Source organism: Pristis pectinata, chromosome 7 (assembly GCF_009764475.1).
Source record: "Pristis pectinata isolate sPriPec2 chromosome 7, sPriPec2.1.pri, whole genome shotgun sequence".
NCBI classification, from domain to species: Eukaryota; Metazoa; Chordata; class Chondrichthyes; order Rhinopristiformes; family Pristidae; genus Pristis; species Pristis pectinata.
This window is the reverse complement of record NC_067411.1, coordinates 45,858,740-45,885,730: the sequence shown is the minus strand read 5'-3', so window position 1 is coordinate 45,885,730 and position 26,991 is coordinate 45,858,740. Positions and strand designations below refer to the sequence as shown.

General features: G+C 39.0%; 1 protein-coding gene across 1 annotated transcript in view; it reads left to right on the top strand.

The window, feature by feature from the left end:
* The first annotated feature begins 442 nt into the window (after window positions 1-442).
* LOC127572810 (phospholipid-transporting ATPase ABCA1-like) overlaps window positions 443-26,991 on the top strand; it is a 137,990-nt gene continuing 111,441 nt past the window's right edge. The window contains 2 exon segments of the mRNA XM_052020445.1: window positions 443-569; window positions 24,878-24,996. Of these exon segments, the coding sequence (XP_051876405.1) occupies window positions 24,928-24,996 (69 nt within the window). The 5' untranslated portion in view covers window positions 443-569; window positions 24,878-24,927.

The following is a 26,991-nucleotide window of genomic DNA, read 5'->3' as shown; positions in this document are numbered from 1 at the left end:
CATGAATCTTACCTGAGCCCTTGGACAGGAGGGCAGTGAAGTTAGGAGTGGATTAATCCCCTAGATAAACACCGTTCTGCTTGCATATTAACAACGTTTATGTTCTTTTTGCAACATGAACCGCATTGCTTTACATCTGCTGTTTTGCTGATTAACAGTCTAACGCTGGGACTGATTAGCAGAGATGTTTTCACTTGACTTTCCACCCCCATTCCCCAGAGCCACACCACACGACCACCCCACGCCGAGGGAAATTTTGCCCCTTGTTAAAACCGCTTGAGTGTTCCCCTTCCCTTTGGCTCTCCATGTGCTTCCTGGAGCAGATAGTGACACATAAACAAGACTCGGCAGTGAGAGGAGCGCGTCTGACCGATAGTAACCTCGAGATTTCGATCAGCTGTAGAGGAGCTACTGGAGGTTAAAAAAAATCTCTTGTACTTCTAACACAGAGAGAGAGAGAGAGAGGCACATGCACAAGGGAGATCGCACAACCTGCAGTCTTTCGCATACATTCACAGGGACCCCTCATTGGAAATGAAACAGGACTGAAAACAAACCTGTGGAGAAAGGTTAGAGATTCTGCATTTTACCGCTTGAGTTAGTTTTCTTTCAAAAATAAAATCTTTGATACAGCTCCTCTGGATACAATGGGAATGTGAATCTTTTGTTCCTTGATATCACGGCGGGTTCGAGTCGGAATAAATTCCCCTCTTTGGGCTGAAGTTAATGCAAAAGGTCTTCTTGTTGTTTTAATCTGTGGATTAATTTTTGTAAAAACAATCGCAATTGAAATGTTTTGTTGTTGATTACGTTACTGATCCGCACATATTCTTGAGCGCTCATAACTGTTAACAGGCACCCCGTTTCATCGTAAGTGTGGGAAGTTTTATTTTACTTTAAGTTGGTCAGGATCACTTGCTGCACTTTCAAGCCCCGAGAGCGACAGTCCCGGTTAATGTCTGTATGATTATTAAAAAGAAACAGCACCCTTCCCAAGCGAGAGATGTTGAAACTAGAAGCCAGGTTGGCTTTAGTGTGGAAATGCCATGGTCAGTTCGCTACGGGTTCCTAAAGTAGGGTGAGTAGAGATGGGGCAGAGAAACCACTAATCTTTGATATGTCTTATGTGGAAAGAGTAAAGCGGGACTTCAGTGCGCCACGCCGAATTGCAAAGAGGAGGCTGTGAAAAGTAACCCAAAAACTTTAACCCGCTTTCCCCACTTTATTCTATTTCTTTTGCAAAATATCTTAATTCTTTTTTTGGTGCAGACTTCGTGTAAAAACCCGAAATGTATTTAAATGTGAGGGGGCGTTGGGGTTGAAGTGCCTTTGAAAGTGTGTGTGTTTGTGTAGAGAGGGGGGCAACTTTCTTACAATTCTCTGTATCTTGATGCAGTGTTAACTGTTTATAATTTGGTAATTTAATCCTTTCGCGGGTTTAGCTGGTTACACAGACCCTAATCAGTTAAGTGACCCGAAACCGGTTTGTTACCGGTCAATTTTTACACTGTTACTTCTCTTCAGTTGCCTGTCGCTTTAAAGTAGATGGCGATAGAGAGAAAGAGAGGAAACTGCAGGTAACATTATGGAGACGCTGCACTTCTGATCCCTGTATTATCAGTACCAACATATCACTTTGCTCCCACTTCTTGGGATCTCAGTAAAGGCGCGGGGAAGTCCTCGGTGAATAATTTTTCTCAACATGAAGCAATTCATGAGGTGTCTGAAAAGTCGCATTAAAAACCGTGATTCTACCAGTTGAAGTGAATGGGAGAACTGCAAGAACTAAATAATATCTGGACTTTCTGAATAAAATCCCAAGAAGTATTACCATCAGATTCGCTTGTAAATTGTGATTCTTATAATAAATTGTCTAATATTAGAATTTTAATAAATGATTTATTATATACCTGTATACACATGTATATTTGTCTTTGAATCTGTTGATACACTTAGTTAAAGCAAAATCATACCAGATTGAAGGGGAAATTTAGCCCATTGTATCTAAGTCACCTTTTTGAAAGAACTATTCAACTCTCATAGCCTTGGAAATATTTCTTTTCCAAGTACGTATCTGGATCACAGTCGAAAGTTAGCATTGAACATACATCCACCACCATTTTAGATAGTGTATTTCAGATTGTAACTTCATGATTAGGATAGATGCTGGGTTCTGATGAAGACAACAGATTGCTGTTGGAACAACCAAAATGTTGTTTGATGAAAAAATAATTGCAAAGTTTATTAAAGAAAGTTATGCATTTATATAACACCACCCATTAACCTCAAAGTGTTTTGCAGCCATTATAGAATTTTTCTCTTGTTCCTTTTGTACTGTCAGAAATGAGAGAGAGAGAGTCAATTTGCACACAGCAAGCTCCCACAAATAGCAATGTGATAACAACTATCCATTTTCTGTAATACTGTGAGAAGAATGAAGGTTGGACTACACAGAAAATAAACACTGTATTCTTTAAAATGTCTCGTGATCTGTACAGCCACCAGCAAAAAAACAATGCTCCCGAGTTTAACAGTTCATCTGAAAGGTGACACATCTGACAGTGTGGAACTCCTTCCACTGCATTTTATTAGCCTGGATATTTGAACTCAAGACTCCAGGTTGGATCTGGAACCCACAGCTTTCTAGCTCAAAAGTCAAGGTTATTAACAACTGAGCCATAGCAAGTGTTATAAATGAGGTCATTTCTGGTCGGGGAAAAGAATCCATGGGCCTGGTAAAGGGCATTCCGGGGCAACATCTGGTAAATTATCAGGATAAGATAAAGATTCTTAATCAGTAACTTCAGCTGACTCGATTACTATTAATGCTGTTTCCAGTTGAGGATGAAGAAGTTGATGTATGTAAAGAAAGAATAAGGAGTTTCAAATCTGAAGGAGATGCTGCATTTTAGGGTATTACTGCTGAGTGCTCAAAGAAATATGGACTGTATCAAGTGAGCCACTGGCTTATAAATTTAATAGCTCACTGGCTACAGAAACTGTTCCTATAGATTGGAAGGAGGTTTATGAATTCAAGTTTATTGTTGTCACAGGCATACATACACGGGATAGATGGCATAAAAATTAGCTTTTGTCAGCAGCAACACAGTACATTACAAACATGACAAATATAATTTATCATAAATGGATATAATTTATACATAACTTAATGTGTGCAAAAATAAACAACAAAATAAACATAATGACATAAAAGCATAATTAGCATTTGAAAAGCATACCAGTTCAAAAGTAGGAAATTGCAGTCCCAGTAGCTAAATTTCAGTTATTATAAAATTGTTAGAGTGATTAAAAAGTGATTTCTGATGGTACAACATTGGCATTGAAACAGAGTGAGTGCAGTTAGAATGATAGTACAACATGGAAATTGACGCAGTATTGTTAGAGGCTCCCAACATGACTTCTTAAAAAGACCGGGTCCTGCAGCTTTGTTGTATGCTTGGGGAGATTTTTAGACTGATGGATAAGGAAACACTACTGATATTGTACATGTGGACTTCCAGATTACCTCACAAAGAAGAGTTTTGTAGAATAGAAAGCAAATCTTTGATTGGATATGGAAAAGAAACAGAGAGTCAGAGAGGTGGTATGGTTTAAGAAAGAAATTCTTGGGTAGCTGAAGCTACCATTCCCAATGTGGTGTATCCCAAACAAGGAGTACACAGGAAGACAGAATTGGAGGAATACAGATCTGTGTAACACTTATTCAGGGCGGCACAGGGTGGAGCTTGTTGAGCCGCTACTTTGCAGCATCAGTGACATGGGTTTAATCTTGATGTTGGATGCTCTCTGTGTGGAGTTTGCATGTTGTCAAGCAAGAAAGGGAACTAGTTTTGATAATTCATGAGTGTCTCTTTGTGCACAAACTTTGCAGAACAACCTCAGCAAAGACAAGTAAAGGTTCAGGTGGTGTGGATGGTGCAGTGTAAAACTAAAGAACTGTTTGTAAAGCCCAGGAGAGGTTTAAAATTCTATGTCCGGTTTTGATCCATGCACATAATATATCATATAGGGGTTGGAAAAAATTACAACAAAGCTCCATGTATTGGTACTTGGTGTTAGTAAATCTTGGGATAATTTAATTGAAACATATAAAATGATGAACAAACCATGCCTTTGTGAACAAAGGCATAGTGGATAGTCTGTACAGAAAATAGAGTCATGAACATCTGCCATGGAAGCATAAATACCAGGAGGTTTGTTCTTTGCACAAGAGGTTTTTGACACTGGGAATAAGTGAGCACATTGTGTGGTGAGTGTGGATTTGTTGCAACTGTACAAAATGGAGCTGGATGATTTCCTTGTTGTGGCTAGTTTTGCAGTGTATAGAAAAGATATATGGACTGTTTGGGTATGTAGCTCATGGTCACAGTTTATTTTATTTGTCTCAGTGAGCGGGCTAGGAGTTTCCCAGAACAATACTGCCTTTGCCTTGGTTTAAGATTCTTTTATCTAGTCACCTTTCTCAGGAGATAACATGATTTTTTTTGGCAGAAGAGAACATTGGGGGCATGATAATTAGGCACACAGTAACTATTTGTGCCTCCCTTCATTTCTGACCAGCAGTTTTCTGTCCAATATTTTATGTTTTAGTAGGTGTATATAAAATGTTACAGTCAGCTAAAAGAATCTTTGTTCTAATAAGACATCCAACATGTAGCTGCAGATTAAGCATACCATGGTGTATGTTGAATAATTATTTGGGGACTATTTCAAGGAAATAATGCCATTTTGTTTACTTGTTCTTGGAACGTAAGTGATGTTGATTTATGGCGCTTCATTCCTCAGTTGTTCTCAGAAAAAGAAAATAAAGAGTAGAATTTGTGTAATGCTTTTCATAAGCAGAGGATATCCAATGTGTTTAACAACCAAGAAATAACTTAGTAACTTTTATGAACAAGGAAATATATTGGAATAGTTTAATGGTCTGTACCAGTTACATTAAAAGAAAATATTGCAATCTCATTTGATAGGTAGTGTAACGTCACATTAGAATTTCACATTAACAACCTATTAGCCACAGTTCTGTATCTTGTCCAGAGGTCAGCACCTCTGACACTGCGGCACTCCATCAGTACTGTACTGGAATGTCAACCTAGGTTTTTGTCCTTGAGATTCTGAAGTAAGTCTTGAGCCCACAATTTGCCAGTTCAGGTGAGGATATTTTGTCTTGCAGAGCCACAGTCATTAATCCTTTTTATTCTTTCACAGGATGTGGGCCTCACTGGCATGTGCCTTCTTGGCAACTGGGTGGGTTGCTGGGCAGTTAAGAATCAGCCTTGTCACTGCAATTCTGAACAGCAGACTCCTTCCTTAAAGGTCAATAATGAACCACATGAGATGTTTTATCCGATAGTCTGGTAGTTTCATGAGCACTAGCACTGAGATTAATTTATTTTAATTATTCTGGCTTTACTTAATTACTGTATGTTAAGTTTTCCAGCTGCTATGCTGGAATTTGAAATCTTGTGATGAAAAGGAGATAGAACTTAAACATTGTGAATCAGCCTTTGGCTTATTGGTATCATTCTGACTATTAGACAAAAAGTGAGTCGTTCAGTGGGTTACTGGAGCTTGGAATGTTGGCAGCCATAATGGTTGGCATTCAACTAGATGGTCACATCTAGATGGAGTGAGCATTGACTCATTGGTTCTACTCTCACCTGTTGGTTGGAGTTGAAATTTGGGGTTGGTTGGGTTCAGGATCCAACAGTGTAGATCAAGCACAACTGGATGAACATCTCTGGATGGTAAATTATGTGGTATGTGTTTGTGAGAGAGACTCTGCTTCTCTTCCTGTTCCCAACTCTAAATGGTTCAATGAAGTTGGGAGTATCTCACAAGTGAAATAGTGCACCAAAGGTAAGGAATAAAATGGGGAACAAATTGGCTCTAGAGTCTCATGTGCGATGTAGGGAGCTCCAGAGAAGAGGGAAACACATAGACTCACATAATGGTTCTGAGTAGGAGAATCCAGGGTTTTGAAGTGGCATCAATGAGTTAATTGAGGCCAATGAAATGAGCTCAGAATTCTGTGATACAAGATAGTCAATGTCTGAGCATGAAAAACACATAAATGTCTTTAATGAGGCACTTGTTTGGGACAGAATCTCTTGAATTGCTGAGGCTTTTTCTAATGTTTTCCTTCAATCCTTTTGAATTCAGATTCTTGGCATTCCTGGTGTTTCTTCTCAAAAACACCACAAACTGAGAGAGTGAAGTATGACCAATTTATTTATTTGTTTCCCACCCAAAAGTTGTCTTGTAGTTTGTCCCATGCATCCTTTTCATTTTCAGCATAGAATGAGGCAGAATTCACACACAATGTTAATCTCTTTTAATCCGGGACGTGCTCAATATGCCATGCCATTATCGGATGGTAGGTGATTCATGATGTTCATGCTGGACACCAACAATCAGAATACAACAATATTGTCTGCACATAAATCTAACAATCCAGGCATTTCATCACATACAACTGAGAAGGAGGTGATTCGGCCCATCAAATCTATGCTGCCTTTCAGAGCAATCCCATCGATCCCATTACCCCACTTATCTCCCTGCAACCTATTCTCTCTTACATGCCCATTAACACCCCACCTAGTTCTCTTACCACCCAGCCACATACATCGCCAATTAACCCAACTCCCAGCACATCTTTGGGACGTGGGGTGAAACTGGAGTCCTCAGTGGAGATCCACGCAGTGACAGGGAGAATGTGCAAACTCCCTGTTGTAACACCGATGGTGAGGATCGAACCAGGGCTGTTAGAGCTGAGAGTCAGTACCTCTGCTGTAGTGACACTGTACCACTTTTGTACATTGAATTTGTTGACTGAAAGTAATTTCAATATATACACTATTCAGTTGATTTTTTTTGTCCATAGAAGGACCAATAGTAATACAGTGCTTTGTCTTTGCTACATCCCTAAATTTTCACAAGCTGTTGGTTACTTTTTTTTTGTAATATGGTCAGTCTCATTATTGGAGGCAAAGCAATGGCCTGCAAAGTCCAATGTTAGTTAGTGGATAATTAACTTCAATCTGGTTTTGATAGTGTTTGTTGAGGATGTCAAATGGACCTACTCCACTTCTCTTGCACACTTCCCTCAAACCTCATAAAGTCTCAGTAAGCACAAAGAGGGTGTAATCAGGAAACGTACAAGGTACTAATCTTCAAAGGTGGCAGGTGAGTTGAGAAGGCTGTTTAAAAAGGTCACATGACAACTTTAGCATCATAGATAGAATAATGGTGCACCAAAACAAGGAGGTTGTGTCTGGAACTGAACACAATACTCCAGTTGAGACCTAATGTGTTTCGTTCCAGGTAGTGTCAAAGCTTTGTCATGAATGCAGAGGAGATTTACCAGAATGATGCCAGGGATTGGTTATGTGCAGAGGCTGGAGAAACCTGAATTGTTTTCTTCTGATCTGGCAAGAAGGTTGAGAGCAAATTTAGTAGATGTGGTCAAAATTGCAAAGGGTATTGATTAAGTGTACACAGAGAAACTGCTTACACTTGCAGATAGATTGATAATTGGAGAACAGATAATTGGTAAAAACAACTAAGGAGGAGATTCATAACCTTTTTAAGGCAAAGGTTATGAATTAAAATATCAGAGTGTTAGAAAGAACAGTAACTTAATAAAGGGAATTGGATTGAAAAATGAAGTTAAAGGTCCATGGGAAAAGGGTGATGGGAGAAGAGCAAATTGGGTAGCTCTTTCAAAGAGATTGCACAGGCGTGATGTGGTGAATAACCTCCTCTGTGCTATCAGATTCTATGGTTTGGTAACCACCTGGATGAACATGTAGGAACTGGTTGACATACCTCGCGCAAATGTCTGGTAACGCAGCACTTCCTCATTAGAATATTAGCTTGTTTTGAATGCTTAAGTCCACTAATTTAATAAAGATATAAGCTTGACCCTCACTCAGAATGTGAGACCATTACAATGCACAGTAGTGGTATAGCTCTGAGATATACAGTATCTTGCTGTAGAGTAACAAATTTAATTGTGAAGTGAATTGCTGAGGCAGAATAAAGATGGTGCCAATGGACTTCTGGGTGTATTAATTACATTGCAAGAAGGAGAGAGAATTTAGTTACTTCTGCATGTGTACATGCTTGCGTCAATAATTTATTTTTGTTTTAATCCTGTACGCTTTGTGAATCCCTGACTACCGGTTTGTTGAGGTGAAGCTGAATGGCACAACACTGTCATTTCAGATTGCTTTAAATTGTGACCCATGTAAGCAAACTTTAACTTGCACGTGATAACTAAGCAGCTTTGAGTGATAATTACACAATTGCAACTTGATGACTGCATTCGTTTGCCAAAAAATTAATGCTGAGATCAGTACTTCTGTATGTCTACAAAGAAAGAAGAGCTGATATGTTTGCAAACCAGCATCCCATGACCCCCTTCCCCATTCACCCAGACATTTCCATGAAGCAAAACCATCGCCTTGATTTTCAGCATTGTTCTCAAAAATAAAGCAATCTTTTGCAATGTGTTGGTGGTGGATTGACTGTATTTAATTTGATGAAAATTAAGAATACCAGTTGAGAAACATTTTACAATGAGAGCCAAACTTTTAAGTGAAATACTGGGTTTGCATGCAATGCTTGATCCAAAACAAGGGAATGAGAAGGCAGTCAATCAATGGAATTCTGTGCCTGTTTACTTGTCTCTAATTGCATCTACTTTTCAACTGAAATATGAACCATGGCGAAGTAGGGATAATCTGCTTTTATATATCACTGAAAATATTGCAGGATACTCAAAGAGAATTACATTTTCCATAATATCAGAAGTTTGCACATGCGAGACTCTATAGACAGTCAGATCATAATAACAGGGTAATCGATTCAGTCATATTGGTTGAGGGACAAATGTTGACCTCAGCACAGGGAAGTCCCCTGCTCTCTTGTGAACTGATGAATGACATTATTTTAAAATCAGAGAATCATGGAATTGTCATTGGACATGGAGACTTTTTCCCCATTACCTCAATGCAAGCCCCTAGTAGAGCAATCCTATCATTATAATCCCCCCCTCTGTTACGCTATAACCCTGCAGGTTATTTTCCCTGGAGTGCTAATCCAATTCTTTCTGAAAGCTGTGTTTGACTCTGTCTCCACCATCTTTACATGTGGTAACTCCCTGAGAACAGTTAGACTCCATGCAAAAAAACATTTTCCTTCTCTGATGTCTTTTGCACTAAACTTTAAAACTGTTGCTCCAACTCCCTAAACCATCCGCAAAAGGGAAAATTTTCTCTCTGTTTATAAGTCATTTTCCTTCAATGTGGAAATTCAGCTGAGTAAACTGCATTGTGCACATGACACACTTTCATTGTCAAGCACGCCCCAATTGATGTAATGCATTGTGCAATGCTCCTTTTGCCCAGGATCCATCACCCTGACCACACACTCCATTCCTTTTCAGAGCATTGCGGATGGAATGAGCCCGCACTGTCCCAGGAATGCCTGTTTTCAGACGTTCTTGGAGGAACTGTGTTTTCACAGTTTCAGACTTTACACTCACCAAAGAGGGCAGAAAGGGCATCATTTTAAAGTCTTATCCAAGACCAGACTTCTGAAAGTGCAGCACCTTCTCAGGCTGGTAGTGGATTCTTAGAAGCCAAGCAAAGCTTTGATCTTTGACAGTGTTTCTGGACTGATATGCCTGGTAGAATGGACACACCTGCATGGGAAGTTGTTGGCCCACAGTCCTTGCGTCATTCATTTCATTGGGCAGAAAATCAGGCATTGTAGGCCTGAGACATAACCTGAGCAGAATGCCTACAGAGTCCTTTTAGCACCTGTTTGAAGAATTACTCTTTAGTACACCAGTGCTGGGACATTAAAAAGGCATAAATCATGCTTGAAGTTGGTTTGCTTCTGCAGCTTAATTTGTAATCTCAAATTGTTGGCACTGTTAATGATAAACCTACAATTCTGACTGCAATATAACTGAAAATCCAGACATCCTCCTCCATAAAACAAAAAAAAATGCAGATACTGGAACGACAAAATAAAAATGGAAAATGTATCGGGATACTGAACCGGTCAGGCAGCATCTGTGGAGAGAGAAACAGAGTTAATGATTTCGATTGATGAAAGGTCTTTGACCTGAACAACTGTCTGAACCACTGAGTATTTCCAGCATTTTCTGTTTTTCTTTTCTCTTCTCCCCAAAATTTGGTTAATGAAATCTTATAACCTTTTACCAATTCATTTTTATGGTGGAACCATCAGTTCTTGGGTTTAACTAAAAATTAATGGCAGTACAATTAGCTAACCAACTAATATGTAAGGGCAACTTTAATTGAATAACTTTCAACTAAATGAGTTATTTGCACATTTTATCTGTCTTAAAGCAAGACTTCCTTGCCCTTTACACCAATCAAAAGAATTTTTTAAAAAGTCACATTTTTATTGAGGCTGTTGAATTAAAAGTTTGGCTATTTTGAGCTTGAAGAAGTATTATCTTCATAAAAGAATACATCAACAATTTTTTTTCTTAATTAAACTGCTAAATTAGAGTAGCTTTAAGCATTATTTTTGCTCCAGCACATTAGCACTGAGTTAATGAAGAGCTGATTAGCCCATCTGAGGTTTTTTTTCCAAGCATGCTACCGAACTCTGATAAATAGCAAAACATCACCATTTCATGTGGTGATGCTATTGTAATAAAAATGGCCCTTGGTCTCTCCATGTGTCCAGAGGGATAAAAAAAACTTTGACTGCGAGATAGTTTGCTGAAAGTACTTGTGGTCTATTCCCGCATTTCTCACTCCCTAATCCACTACAAAGAGTGTCCTCATACTGGCCCTTTGGGAAAACAGGAAACAGTCTCCACCTTTTAAAAATAAAAAAAACTACAGACAAGAGCTTCCAGTAGGTAAACAAGGTCTTCCTGTGTTTGCCTGGTGGGTTTAAATTGTTGTGGGACTTCATTTTATGAGTCAGCTGCACTGCGGTGATTAAATATTATAGAGTGGCTTTAAAGAATAATTGTCAATTTTGGTTAATGTAATTTTTTAACCAATATTTAATAAAGGTTTTAAAAAATATAATAAAAATGAGTAGGAAATGGCCATGCAGTTGCATAACTCAGCTCCACCGTTTAGTATTGTAGCTGATCTCCTGTTATGGTTCCACATAACTGCTTTAATCCATATTCCTTTTGTCAAATAAATTCCTTTAATGTCCCATTAAGAAAGCTGCTGGATATGAGTGAGCCAGAGTTTGCACAAGGCACAATTTAAGCTTGTATGAATTATGAAAATATGAACTTCATTGTTCTCCTAAAAATGTGTAGGATTCTTGTTATTTGGTAGAACCATTTCATTTTGAAATTGGCTCTGTACCATTAGGAACATACGAGTATTGGAATTGAATTAAGCCATTTGGTCCTTCGAGATTGTTGCAACATTCATTGAGGCTGATCTGTGACCCAAGTCCATGTAACCAGCTTGGTATATAGCCTATTAGCTTTAGCTAACAAACACCCATTTACCTCAGACTTAAAATTCACAACTGAGCCAGCATCATGAGAATTCAAGATTTTTACCACTCTGTGTGTTGGAAGTGTTTTCTATCCTCATTCCTGAAAGTCTTGTCTCCGAATTTTAAACTGGTTGTGGAACCACCATCCAATGAAATTAGTTTCTTTCTAACCATCCAATCTTCCCCTGAATATCTGGAAAATTTTGATCAAATTGCTCCTTAATATAGATTCTATGGAATACAACCATAGCATGTATAATCCCTCATAATTTAATCTTTGGAGTCCAGGTGCCATTGAGAAAAATCTGTGTTGCAACCCCTCCATCAACAATATGTCCTACCTACAGCGTAGTGCCCTCAAAGTACTCCAGAAGTGCTGTTACCAGGGGTTTGCATAGTTGCAGCATAAAGTCAACCCTGGTGATTTATCTGTGTTGCCCGATTTGAGTCAAATTAATATGTGGCCTCATGACCTTTTCAAAATGGTGTAATTCCAAAACAACCTGTTTTCAGTTAGTCTTGTAGACTGTTTCCCAAAAAGATCAATGTCCAAGCACATGACATTAGCTTTGTGTTGCAAGTTAGTATGAGTCATGGCCAGTTTGAAAACAGTCAGAAACTACAGGTCATTTTTGATACCTCCAACTGGTTTCAAGCCCTAACTTTCTATCCTTATTATATTTGAATGAGGTATGGGAATTTTGTTCACTTACTGAAATGTCAAGATGGTGATATGATTCATTGAGTAGCAATTGGTGGAAAATTCACCAAATTAGCTTTATGCTAGTGGCAAAGTCTGGAGATGGTTAGCTAATCATGGATATTATGTGTCAGAAGTACATTCTTAACCTTACCTGTTAATTACCGATCCATTGTCAAAACATGGTCTGATGCAAGAATACATGATTCATGGCATGTAATAGATTGCCAAAGCAGTGTTGTCAGTACATGTTGATGGGTAATTTTGACAGGGACTGTGCCAAGGCAAATGGTATTAAATTTGCTTTGGAATTTACTGTAAGCCAACGGCAGTATGAAAACTGTCAGAAATTGTAGGCCACTGTTGATATTTTGAACTGATTTCAAGCTTTCTTTTGGCTGTTATGATTTTTAAAGGTGAGCCACAGCCTGGTGGCCTGGGCTGTACTGATTGTTCACTGCATCTCTGACAGTCAGGGAAGATGCTTATCCTGACCAGCACTCAGCTTGCGTAAGAGTATTTGCCAGTTGCTGTGGGATGGGAGGATGAACTGCAGCCTCTGTCCTTCTGCCAACTCCTAAAAATGAATTTGTTATTCTAAGTATCAAGAATATGCAGACATAAAGCATAATGAAATCAAACTGCAGGGAAGGTCCAGTGCGATTCTATACCAGGTGCAACAGCAGGGACAGGACTTGCATCCACCAGAATTTATCTGATGAGGAGGTTGCCAGGACTTGGGGGACTGAGCTCTCAAGGCAAATTGAGCAGGCAAGGACTTTATTCACTGGCACTTAGGAGAATGAGCAGTGATCTTATAAAGGTGTATAAAATCATTAGGGGCATAGATAGAGGAAATGCACATAGTCTTTTTCCCAGGGTTGGGGAATCAAGGACTAGAGGGCATAGGTTTAAGGTGAGAGGGGAGAAATTTAAAAGGAACCTGAGGGGGAACTTTTTAACCCAGATGGTGGTCAGTATATGGAATGAACTGTCAGAGAAAGTGATTGAGTCAGGTACATTAACAAACTTAAAAGGTACTTGGACAGGTACATGGATAGGAAAAGTTCAGAGGGATGGGGCCAAATGTGGGCAAATGAGACTAGCTTCGATGGGCATCTTGGTTGGCATGGATTGGTTGGGCTGAAGGCCCTGTTTCCGTGATGTATGACTCTAATGACTTCACACTGCTTTTGGATCCACCAGGCAGCGAAAAGTATCAACATTGTTAAAAACTTCTGCTTCTGATTTGCTGCACACATCTGGAGTCGAGAAAAATGTAAAGAGCAGGCATACTGGCTATGAATATACGATTAAGAGCTTAGGTTCATGAAAGATGTCACTAAGTCTCACTGTAACAATGCAGGAAGCCACAGACAGATTGGTCAGTGGCTAGAGAATTAGTGGCATGCATCTGAAAGCTCACCGTCATCTCTGCAGACAGAACAAAGGCCTAGTGTAAGCTTGAGGAAGTGCACCTCATTTTTCATCTGGGCACACTGCAACCTTTGAGACTCAACATCATATTCAATAAGTTGATTCATGATGTCCTCCTGAGTGAGGATTTCATGAAAGGGGGCTTCCAAACCTCAAAGGGAGAGCAGGTAACGTGCTTCAATGACTACCGACCAGTGGCTCTGACATCCACCATCATGAAGTACTTTGAGAGGTTTGTCATGGCTCGCATCAACTCCAGCCCCCCAGACAACCTGGACCCATTGCAATTCGCCTATCGCCGAAACAGCGCTTCAGCGGATGCCATCTCCCTGGCCCTACACTTAGCTCTGGAGCGTCTGGACAGAAAAGACACCTATGTTGGACTATTGTTTATTGACTACAGCTCTGATTCCATACAATAATCCCAAGCAAGCTTGTCACCAAACTCCGAGACCTAGGACTTGACACCTCCCTCTGTAACTGGATCCTTGACTTTCTAACAAACAGACCGCAATCAGTGAGGATAGGCAGCAATACCTCCGGCACGATTATTCTCAACACTGGTGCCCCAGAAGGCTGTGTCCTCAGCCCTCTACTCTACTCCCTATACACTCGTGACTGTGTGGCCAGATTCTGCTCTAACTCCATCTACAAGTTTGCAGATGATACCACTGTTGTAGGCCATATCTCAAACAGCGATGAGTTGGAGTACAGGAAGGAGATGGAGAGCTTAGTGGAATGGTGTCATGACAACAACCTTTCCCTCAATGTCAACAAAACAAAAGAGCTGGTCATTGACTTCAGGAAAGGGGGCAGTGTACATGCACCTGTCTACATCAATGGTGCTGAGGCCGAGAGGGTTGAGAGCTTCAAGTTCCTTGGAGTGAACATCACCACAAGCCTGTCCTGGTCAAATCACGTAGATGCCACGGCCAAGGAAGCTCACCAGCGCCTCTACTTCCTCAGGAGGCTAAAGAAATTTGGTTTGTCCCCTTTGACTCTCACCAACTTTTACCGATGCACCATAGAAAGCATCCTATCTGGATGTATCACGGCTTGGTACGGCAACTGCTCTGCTCAGGACCGCAAGAAACTGCAGAGAGTTGTGGACACAGCCCAGCCCATCACAGACACCAGCCTCCCCTCCTTGGACTCTTGTCTTTACCTCTCATTGTCTTGGTGAAGCAGCCAGCATAATCAAAGACCCTACCCACCCGGGACATTCTCTCTCCTCTCCTCTTCCATCGGGTAGAAGATACAGGTGCCTGAGGGCATGTACCACCAGACTTAAGGACAGCTTCTACCCCACTGTGATAAGACTATTGAATGGTTCCTTTATACAATAAGATGGACTATGACCTCACGATCTACCTTGTTGTGACCTTGCACCTTATTGCACTGCACTTTCTCTGTAGCTGTGACACTTTACTCTGTACTGTTACTGTTTTTATCTGTACTACATCAATGCACTTTGTACTAACTCAATGTAACTGCACTGTGTAATGAATTGACCTGTATGATCGGTTTGTAAGACAAGCTTTTCACTGTACCTCAGTACAAGTGACAATAATAAACCAATACAATACCAATATCACCAAAATATTTGATCATTTTTAATTGGAGTCAATCACTATTAATTACAATGGTACACAAGCATATGTAAAGTAATTGGATCCAGCATTGGAAAGGTACATGGCAATGGAAGATGTCAATTCCTTGATGTGTAACGAGTTATACATGCATCATTTATTTGTGTATTTATTATTTTCAAATTGCAAACAAGGAGATGGATCTTTTCTCCAATGGATCAAGGTGCAAGGGGAGCACTGAAGAATGAAGAAGCAAAAACAAATATGCCTTAAAATAGCTACCTAAAATAACTTCAGCAAACTGACCTCTAATAGATATGCAGATAGATTTTCTAAATTCGTATTTTGAATAGCTTTTGCTGCTAAAGTCTTGGCCAAGACATTCGTCAGCACAGTGCCTGTTTTTGGGTGATGGTATGGGCAATGCAGGATCTGTTATGGCACTGCCAGTATCATATATTGCTGCATCACAAGTACATCCCACATTGTAGTGATATCATAGGCATTTAAGCTGCTTTAACTTTCTTTGCATTTATTTGCAATATCGTTATTGATCCAGAGCTTGTTAGAAGTTGGGCAGCTACAGACAGATTGATTAAACCAGAGCAACACATTGGTAAAACGATTATAAGTAAAGCTGGTTCTAAAAACAGATAGCTCTGGAATCACTCAGCGGGTCAAGCAGAGAAACACAGGAGGAAGACGGTTAATATTTTAGGTCAATGACCCTTCATCCATGCTGATGAAGGGCGTTTAACCTGAAACATTAACTCTGTTTTTCTTTCCACGGATACTGCCTGACCTAATGAGTGCTTCCATTATTCTCTGGTTTTATTTCAGATTTCCAGCATCTGCAGTTTTTTGATTTACATTTCTTGTACTGTTCTAATCTGGACAATCTTACAGTTACTTTCTCGTGTATTTGGCAGCTTGGTGTCACAGTGATGGTGCTTCAAAGAGGGTGAGAATGTCATTAAACTGTACATGTGTCTTGGTGAATAAGAAGTAGCAAACAAAGCTCTGTGTTTGTGGGATGGAAGATTGGGGAGATTCAAAAACACTTCTTAATGCCCCCCCTCAATATGGGCATGCATTTTACTGAAGGAAGGTGGGGGAGATGAGGTGTTGTTTGGGTTGGGTCTACAGTAATTGCTGAGTTTCCTGGATGTCAGAAAAAGGCTTGTTCTTTTTTGTTTCTGATGGTTCTAGTTGCCTGAGTGATTTAGACCATTTTCTTCTGCCTCTGTCCACTTTGAATTTAGGAAGCAGACCATTTGTGGTCAAATTCATTTTCTAAAAATGGAATAAATTAAGGAGCATTGGAAGTGGTAATGATAAAGAGGACATCAGTGGCCATGACCACACTGTTGTTTTATGTCATTGTCAGTTATTGGGAAATTCTTGGCACTGACCTCACTGACATTTGCCAATTGACATCACTATGTCATCCAGTGAATGGAGGAAGGATGAGATGTTTTGGCAGGACTCAGCAAACAGTTGATTTTAAACATCAGTGCAACACTGAGAGATTGCTCCATTGTTGGATGCACCTTCTTTCAAATGGGATATTAAAGGGAGATTGACACTGTCTTCTCAGGTGGGTGTATGGTAGCATAGTGGTTAAGTTGCTTGACTTGTAACTGGAAGCTTGGACTATTCATCTGGTGATATGAGTTCAAACTTACTACTGTAGCTAAGGGATTCAAGTAAATAAATACATTTGAAATGAAAAGCTAGCATCAGTGACCATGAAGTCAAGGAAATATTATAAAGAACTTTGTTTTGATAATGTTACCACGTGGAAGTAAATCTGTTGCATGTGAATTCTTATGTTCATAAGTCTTTATTGCCCTCTGAAAGGGACAATAAATGCTGGCCTTGGAAGGAATGCTGACATCCAGTAAATAAAATGTAAAGGAGCCTACGGCACCAATCAAAGAAGCATAGAGATGTATTGGTGTCCTGTCCAATGTATAGGGGAGGAAAGGTTTCATGTGATAGGAAACAACAACTGCTTATTCCAGTTGAATTATTGCCAGAACATAGCTTTGCACAGTATGACTCTAAAGTGTAGGAATTTAGTGGCTCTCAACATGGGTTCCAGCAATCTTCGGCATTCTTTAATATGCAATAGATTCATACAAATCAGCAGTGATATGATGGAAGGTGGAGTGCATCCTGTTGTACTTGGGATCATGCCATTTACTGGCTGCCAATTGTGTCTTTACTGTTGTTGAATCGGAAATTTACTGTAAGCTTGCACCACTGTTACATGCCTGAAAATGATGGAAGAATGATATGCAGAGCCAGAACCGAATGTGGATGTCTGGAGAGTGCTTGTATTGGAGAAGCCAGTATTGGCATTGACAGTTGATAATGCTAATTTTTTTTCCATAGCATATTTCAGCTCATATTATGGGCTGCAAATGGCTATGTTATCCCTTATTCACTTCAGAAAAAAAGAGACTTTTTTTTAACTACAGCCAATTGTTTGTTATACTTTAATATAATCTGCAGTACCTGAATTATTATCAGTAGCAGAGATGAGAACAAACTGGAGTTTGTTTAATTTCAGTAGGGAGAGATAGCTACTCATTTGAAACTTATCAGAGCCACGTGTTCATGCCAGAGTCCATAGTCTATTGCAATTGAATGTTAATGTTAAAGTAAAAGATTTATTTCAGTGTAGGGGTGACCTATTAAAAGAACACAGTGTCAGCGTGCAATGTTATTTTTTGCCATTATTCCATGTATTTATGCACTGGCTTTGTCGTAAAATTTACAGTCGAGGATATTTAAGCCAACTATAACATGAATGATATTGAATTTGATGCCCAACTCATGCCATCCTAAATTCCCTTGTTTTTCACTTCATGGAAATGAAATGTGGTGGATAATGGGCAGCTAATCAGTTGCCTGTTTTCTAGTCTTGCACTGTTAAAACGCTCCCCTTTACTTAAAATTATTTTAAAAAATCATCAATTACCCCTGTACAGTCTCTCTTTCTAAATCTGTTTCTGGAACTTGAGTTGGATCTGAGCTGCTCCGCTGGGATGTGTGTGCTATTGCTGTAATGTAAATGCATAATTGCAAAGTGATTATCCTGGATTCCCAATCAATAAATTTACTGGATAGTGTGCAATCAAGTGCATACATCTGGTAAGTCCAGATTTTGAAGCCCATTGGTGTGGAGCAAACTGATTTCAACTGGGTGGTAGAGAAGTCTTTCCCTTCTTGTCAGTCAGGGTTTCTGTTCCAGATCTCTGTTGGCTAAGGGTAAGAAATCAGGCTTTGATGTGAAGACCTCCTTGATGTTCAACAGAGAGGCCAGATTAGCTGGGTGATATTGGTTGCACTGATGGTGAGAGCAGAGAAAGAAACCATCATCAGAAAGGAAGGTGCCTTTTGTTCTGAAAATCTTCAAAACTATTTATTTGTCATTGTGAAATATACAGACACTAAACAGAGCTGCAGTGTGCTATGCCTCTTCCATAAAGCACAAGAACTTCCAATACTAAGATGGTATTTGTCACTCTTGCCCAAACCAGGACTCTGCTTGCTGGTGGATGTCAACCCAAACATCTTTCTGTGTTTGGGCACAGGCTATGTGATCCATCGAGTATTGGGGTTGCATTGTATTTATGGAATGAGTTAATGAGAACAATCTCGTAGAACTTGTATGTGGCATCTTCACCTACCTAATAGAAGCATGAACTCACAGACCTACACAGTGATGACCAACTCATTCCTCAATCACAGATTGGAGAATACGTTCAATCTTGCTCCGCTGTAATTTATAATGCTATGGATAAAGATCTGGAAAGTCGGATTAGGCTGATCTTCTTTGGTCAGATTAGACATGATGGACTGAATGGCCTTTCTCCCTGCCATGTTACTATGAGTTCCATGAATTTGTGTGTCAATCTAACTTGCTGACTTAAAAAGGGCAAATGTTTTGACTATGCTAAGTAACAAGTTTGTTCTGCAAATGTCTTGACACTTCAAGCATTTTGTTTTCCCGTCTTGCACCATGGCCACTTTTTTGAGCCACTAGGCCAGAGGACAGAATTCTGTAATGTTGATCCAGAATCGCAAGTTCAAATCCCATCTTGGTAGTGAGTTTAAATTCAAATAATTAAATAAATTTGGAATTTGAAAGGAAAGTCTCAGTAACAGTGACTATGAACCTACCAGCTTGTTGTAAAAAACAATTTGGTTGGCCTATAATCATCTCCAAAGCCACCAATGTGGTTGACTCATAACTGCCTCCTTAGGCAATTACTGATACACTATAAATATTGGCTTTGCCAGAGATTGTCATAATGAACAAATAACTAAAACAAAATAAAAACCCTTCAGTGAAGGGTATCCTAGTAGCATTTTGGTAGAAAATTCAGGTATTGGAGAAACTTTTATTCAGGCTATCAATTCGAGAATGTGGAGATTACAGTCAAATCAGCCATGATCTACTTAATGGTGGAGCAGGTTTTAGGAGCCAAATGGCTTACTTCATATGTTCATTTGTTTACTCCACCCTCTTTAACCAAGGACGTTGTGATTAGTTGTGGTTCCTGCCCTAATTGCAGCTGAGGTTGGTACATACTGTGTCAGGAAAACAATTGAATAATATCCTTTCTGGCATTTAGCAAAAGGCTGACAAAAATGATTGGCTTCACCATGGAGTCATAGAGTTATCCAGCACAGAAATAGGCCCTTTGGCCCAACTCGTCCATGCTGATCAATATGTCTGACTGAGCTAGTCCCATTTGCCTGTGTTTGGCCAATATCCCTCCAGGCCTTTTTTATGAAGTACCTGTCTAAATGTCTTTTAAACATTGTAACTGTATCCACCACTACAGCTTCATCTGGCAGCTCATTCCATATTCCCGCCACCCACTGTGTGAAAAAGTTTCTCCTCAGGTCCCTTCTAATTTTTTTTCCTTCTCACCTTAAATTTATGCCGTCTAGTTTTAGACTCCACTACTCTGGGAATAAGACTGTGACCATTGACCTTATCTATTCCCCTCATGATTTTGTATACTTCTATAAGGTCACACCTCAACCTCCTATGCTCCAGGGCAAAAAATCCCAGCCTATCAAGCCTCTCATTATAACCCAAGCTCTCCAGTCCTGGTAACATCCTTGTGAATCTTTTCTGCACCCTTTTCAGCTTAATGACATCCTTCCTATAGCTCGGTGACCAGAAATGCACACAGTTCTCCAAGTGTAGTCTCACCAACAATTTGAACAGTTGCAGCATGATGTCCCAACTCTTGTACTCAATGACCTGACTGATGAAGGCAAGCATGCCAGATTCCTCCTTCACCACCCTGCCTACCTGGGCCACCATTTTCAGGGAACTATATCTGTACCCCCTGGTCTCTCTGTTCTACAACACACCAGTGCGGATTAGTTTGGAAAACTGGAGGACAGACCTTCTGAAACAATACTATAGGCCCAAGGGAAACTTTTGTTCCAGGCTGAGTATGAATTTAAGGTTACCATATTGACCAAAACAGGTTTATTACATGTTTAATGAAAAGGCAGCACGTTGGTGCAGCTGGTAGAGCCACTGCCTCACAGCACCATGGACCCGAGTTCAATCCTGACCTTGGGTGCTGTTTTTGTGGAGTTTACACGTTCTTCTTTTTCAATCTTTTTATTAGTTTTCAAATTAATACAGATTGATATATAGCATCAATATTTATACATGTAATACAAAGAGATGAGGATAACAATCATAGCATATATAATCATAAAGAACAATAAAATATAAAAAAAATCTGTAGATCCAATGATCTCTTAGTAAATGAATATAATATAAAAGAAAAGAAAGAAAAAGATTTATTATATAAATTTAAAAAACCAAATCAATAAAAAAATTATAAACAATATAAACTAAACAAAAAAACTTTTCAAAAGAAAAACAAACAACAAAAAAAAGGGGAAAAAAAACTGGGCTAAAATTTCTCAGTAGAAACAGAGCAATATTATGTCGTCAAGTCCGTTCCTCCAAGTTGGAAAGTTATTGAAAGGGGATCTACATCATGTGAAAATATTGAATAAATGGACTCCAAATATCTTCAAATTTAAGTGAAGGATCAACAGTACCACTCCTGATTTTTTCCAAGTTTACACATGATATAGTTTGAAAGAACCATTGAAAAGTAGTAGGGGGTATTGGATCCTTCCATTTAAGCAAAATGGATCGGTTGGCCATTAATGTAACGAAATCAATCATACGGTTATTGGAAGGAGATAAATGGCCAGACTCTATCCTTGGTAATCAAAAAATTGCAGTGATAGGGTGAGGTTGTAAATCAATCTTCAATACGTTTGAAATAATGTTAAAAATGTCTTTCCAATATTTTTCCAGAAGAGGACAGGACCAAAACATATGTGTCAAAGAAGCCACATTCGGTTTACATCTATCACATATAGGATTTATATGGTTATAGAAACGAGCTAACTTATCTTTGGACATATGGGTCCTGTGGACTACCTTAAACTGTATCAACGAGTGTCTGGCACACATCGAAGATGTATTGACTAAATGAAGAATTTTCTTCCAAGTCTCTGTAGGTATAGATGTCTGGAGTTCACTTTCCCATTCATTCTTAATTTTGTCTAATGATTTTAGACGTATTTTCATAATCAAATCATAAATTATTGCTATCAAGCCCTTCTGATAAGGATTAAGACCTAAAATGTTTTCCGTAGTTTCAATTTTGTAAGGTGTCGGAAAAGAGGGTATAGTAGTTTTTAAAAAATTTCTAATCTGCAGATATCAAAAAAAGTGTGATCTAGGCAAATTATATTTGTTAGACAATTGTTCAAAAGATGAAAAACAGTTATCACTAAATAGATCCCGAAAACATACTATTCCCTTCCTTTTCCGTATGGAAAAAGCTGAGTCAGCTCTAGATGGATGGAAGAAAAAATTAGATTGAATGGGACTTGACAAATTAAATTTATTCAATCCAAAAAATTTATGAAATTGAAACCATATTCGTATTGTATGTTTAACAATTGGGTTAGTCGTATGTTTACTTAACTTGGTAAGTGCAAAAGGGAGAGAAGCACCTAAAATAGAAACTAATGAAAAGTCAGGAACTGATTGTTGTTCAAGGCATACCCATTTGGGGCATTGAATTACATCAGAATCTTGTATCCAAAAAATTAAATGTCTAATACTAATTGCCCAATAGTATAATCTAAAGTTAGGCAAGGCCAAACCACCATCCTTTTTTAATTTTTGTAAATATTTCTTACTTAACCTTGGGTTTTTATTCTGCCAAATATATGGATGAATTTTAGAATCAATTGTGTCAAAAAAAGATTTCGGGACAGAGATTGGAATCACTTGAAATAAATATAAAAATTTTGGTAAAGTAGTCATCTTAATTGCATTAATTCGGCCTACCGATGATAAAGACAGTGGAGACCACTTAGTAAATAATTGTTTAACATGGTCAATTAAAGGCAATAGATTAGCTTTAAATAAGTCCTTATGTTTCTTGGTAACTTTAACACCTAAATACATAAAATAGTCAGTTACCAATCTAAAAGGTAATTGGCTATAAATTGGGGTTTGCATATTCAATGGAAAAAGTTCGCTCTTATTAAGATTTAATCTATAGCCAGAAAAAACACTAAACTGATCTAGTAGTGATAGTACTGCGGGGATAGATTCATCCGGATTAGAAATATAAAGTAACAGGTCATCAGCGTAGAGAGATATCTTGTGAATCATCTGTCCGCGAGTAATGCCAGATACATTTGAAGAGTCCCGAAGTGCAATAGCCAAGGGTTCTAAAGCAATATTATATAATAAAGGGCTTAACGGGCAACCTTGTCTAGTACCTCGAAAAAGCCTAAACAAAGGAGATCTTTGATTATTAGTAAGTATTGAAGCCATAGGTGTATAATAAATCATCTTAATCGCAGATATAAATTTAGGGCTAAAATTAAATTTTTGAAGTGTAGTGAATAGATATTCCCATTCGACTCTGTCGAACGCCTTTTCAGCATCAGGTGAAACAACACATTCTGGAATTTGGGATGAAGGAGTATATATAATATTCATTAATCTCCTGATATTAAAATGTAAATAACGATTCTTAATGAGTTTGCACGTTCTTGTTCTGACCAGGTAGTTTTCCACCAGATACTGTGGTTTCCTATCACACCCCAAAGGCGTGCAGATTGGTAGGTTAGTTGGCCTCTGTAGATTGCCCCTAGTCTGTAGGTAAGTAGCAGAATGTGGGTTTAGTTGAAGGTAAGATGGGGAGAATAAAAAGTGGAATTAATAAAATGGATGGTTGCTGCCAGTGCGGACTCGATGGGCTGAAGAGCCTGTTTCCATGCTATATCTCTCTACAACTTTATGACTCTATGACTCCACTTTGTGAATGACCAATGAAACCTCTGTCACCTGGACTCCAATTATCCACCTGACCTTTTTCAATTATCCATATTGAATATGAGCAACGAAACCTGATGTTCTCAGCTTATGGTGGACAACCACTCAAGGGGATAAATGAGGTCAGCATTACTTTAGGCTATGGTGAGCAACTAGGTTCTGGCCACTTCTGCACTCCTGTTCTCCATCACTCCACTATTGACGGCCATGTCCTCAGCTGCCAAGTTCCTAATTCCTGCCCTAGTTCCCCTCTTTGGGATATTCTTGCAAACCTATCTTGGTGTTCCAGATTTTATTCACCTCCTTTAGGATCTCATGGTGCCAAATTCCATTTGGTAATACTCAAGTGAAGCGTTTTGATGTATTTTAAAATGCTAAGGGCCTCTGAACACATGTTGTTATTCCCCATTTGTCTTCTGATCAGCATAAATATTTCTGTTATTTATCACTGGTTGTGCAATTTTAGATGTCTTGATTCCCTGCTTCTGAAATCTTCTGTTATTTTGGATGTTTCATTGTTGGAATACTGGATCTTGTTTCCTCCCTCTCAAAACATGCAAATCCTCCAGAAATACCATATTACCTACTTCCTCGCTATAGGTTTTCCAACAGGTTTTAATCTTAAATTACCTCATTGCTGTGTGAGGGAAAACACTGGATCTGTTTGCCTGCACAAATTGATTACTCACACAAAAACTAATTTGTTGACTGCAAGGTACTTAGGACTACTTTTTGACAGAACTTCAGAATGATGTCTTGAAGATGTGAAAGATGTATTGCATGTGTACGTTCTTTTCTAAAGGATGAATATCTGTAAAAAGGATCGTCCCTATTCAATACTCATTCCAATGATAAAGTCACAGTGGATCAGTTGATATTTCAAGAAAGACACTTGTAAAGGAGTTGTGCTTTAAATTAGCATTCAATACAAATTTTTCGCCCATGTCATCGTACTCTGGCCAATAAAAATTAATGAAACAAAGTACAGAGAAAGGAAGTCATGAGGATGGTTTTCAGTGGCTGAATGGCTGAGAAGGAATGACTGATTACAATCCTTTGCCTGATTTTGCTTAAGATATGGCTGGTTATGACTCTTTAATTACAACTGCTGCTGAAGAAATTTTGCTGGGCTTGCCAATGTGGAGAGATGTTTGCACTCAAGTATAACATGATGTTCTTCTTTTGTTCTTTAAGTGAATGAGCAGCTGGCCTTCTGCTATACCTGGTGCAACTACTCAGAAGACATGGCTAACTTCTGGACACAGTTGGGTCTGTTACTGTGGAAGAATTTCACCTATAGAAGAAGACAGACAGTAAGTATTTTTATTTTTAAGACCTCCAATAATGTGAACAGTATTGGTTGCTGAAATAAACTAATTTCTGATGTTTATTTCACCTGATTGGGGCTGGGTTTTTAATCTGGTCTTACACCTCTTGCAAAAGATCACATGGTTTCATGTGGGGAGAAGAGTGGATATAGTACAATACTTAGGCTGGGTGGACCACGGAGTCCTTCACTGCATATCATTGTTTATATTTCAGTTCATTTCAAGGACATTTTAAAAACCTCCTTCAAACAATGTTACATTCTTGGCCTAGGACTTCTTGAAGTGGAGAAGGTAATTCTCTGAACAGATGGACAAACTTCTTCCGAGGCTGTTTCTTGAAGTAGTTGCCACTCTAATTCTGTGGCTCTGAGATAGCTGATGAGTTCTAAGCACAATATACAGATCGCCACAGGTGGGCTGATAGTCCTTTAGAGGTGGGGTAGGTGGGTGGATAGTTCGAGAAGTTGCATCCTCCTTCCACCGTTTATCCTTGACCATCACATACTCCCATTGTAGAGGTTTCAGGTGGTTGGTGCATTCCATGAACTTCCTTCTTTGTTTTGTATAGTCATAGGCTAAGGATTCCCACGAGAATGTTACATTGTCTGAAGGAGATTTCGAAAATGTCCTTGAAGTCGACTGAAATATAAATAATGATACACAGAAAAAAACTCCCTGGAGCACCCATCCTGTTCACACAATTCTGATACATTGTGTATTGTAACATATCCACTCTCCTCCCCACATGAAACCACATGATCTTTTGAAAGAGGTGCAAAACCAGATTTAAAAACCCAGCTCCAATTTGGTGAAATAAAAATTGGAAATTAGTCCAGGGTATTCCTCTCTCCCTGATAATTATCTTGTAAACGTAATCTCTGCCCCAGTACTTACTTGAAGGAATTGAGAGTCGATTGTTAAAACAGAAAATGCTCAAAATACTCAGTAGTTCAAGCACCAACTGTGATCTCTTTCCATAGGTGCTGCATGACCTGCTGAGTAATTTGCATTTGGAGCGATGATTGTAACTGCCATGGTTGTCTAAATCTTTTCTCATTTAGTCCTGTGCATTGAAGTGACTAAGTGAATAAATAATGTGCTCTCTTCTGAGGTCAATTTCAAAAATTATTTATGCAGAATTCAGCTGTGATGGTCAATAGTGTGGTGTATTTTTGCATAGTATGCTAGTGTTTTCTCATGCTGTACCATAAGGCTCAGTAAAAGGAATAAGCATCTTAGCTGCCCACATTCGCTTCCATTGCTAAGTTCTTCAACAAGCCAAGTCATCCATAAAGCTGTGTGTGGCAGTCTGATCTTTCCTCTCTCAGCAGATTCTAATTTCTTAAGCTGCCTTAATTTTCTCAGACGGACCGTTGGATAGAGGGAGAAGCAGTGCGATTCCTTCATTTCCCAAGTACAATCTTTTCCAAGCAGTCAGAATATTAGTCTGCTATTACACCCATCCATTTTAAAAGGGAGATTGATCAGGAGTTGGATATATGTTGGCTTTTGCCTTGATCTGAAGATTGTGCATGCAGCAGGTGTATGAAACAATTCTTTGATGTTTAAACTTCACATCCTTGTTTTCAAATTCCTCCATGACCTCTCCCCCTCCCACCACCACATTCCCTCTCCTATTTCTACAATCTTCTGTTCCCTTAATCCCCTTTGAGATAACTGCTCTCTTTCAATTTTTGCCTGTAAAATATTACCAACTTTGATCAATTCACCATTGAAGGCCTTAAGCTACCAAAGCCTTAATCTTTGTAATTCTCTTCCTGAACCTCTCTCCTTCTCTATTTTGTTCCTGTCTAAAAGTGTTTTTTATACCTTCCTCTTTGACAAAGTCCTTAGTCATTTGCTCTGAAGCCTTCTTTTCTTTGAATATGCTCTGGTAAAGCACCTTTGGATGTTTTAGCTATGTTAAAGATATGAGGTAAAGGGAAGATATCAGTGTGAGTTTGTGTCATTTTTTTGGGT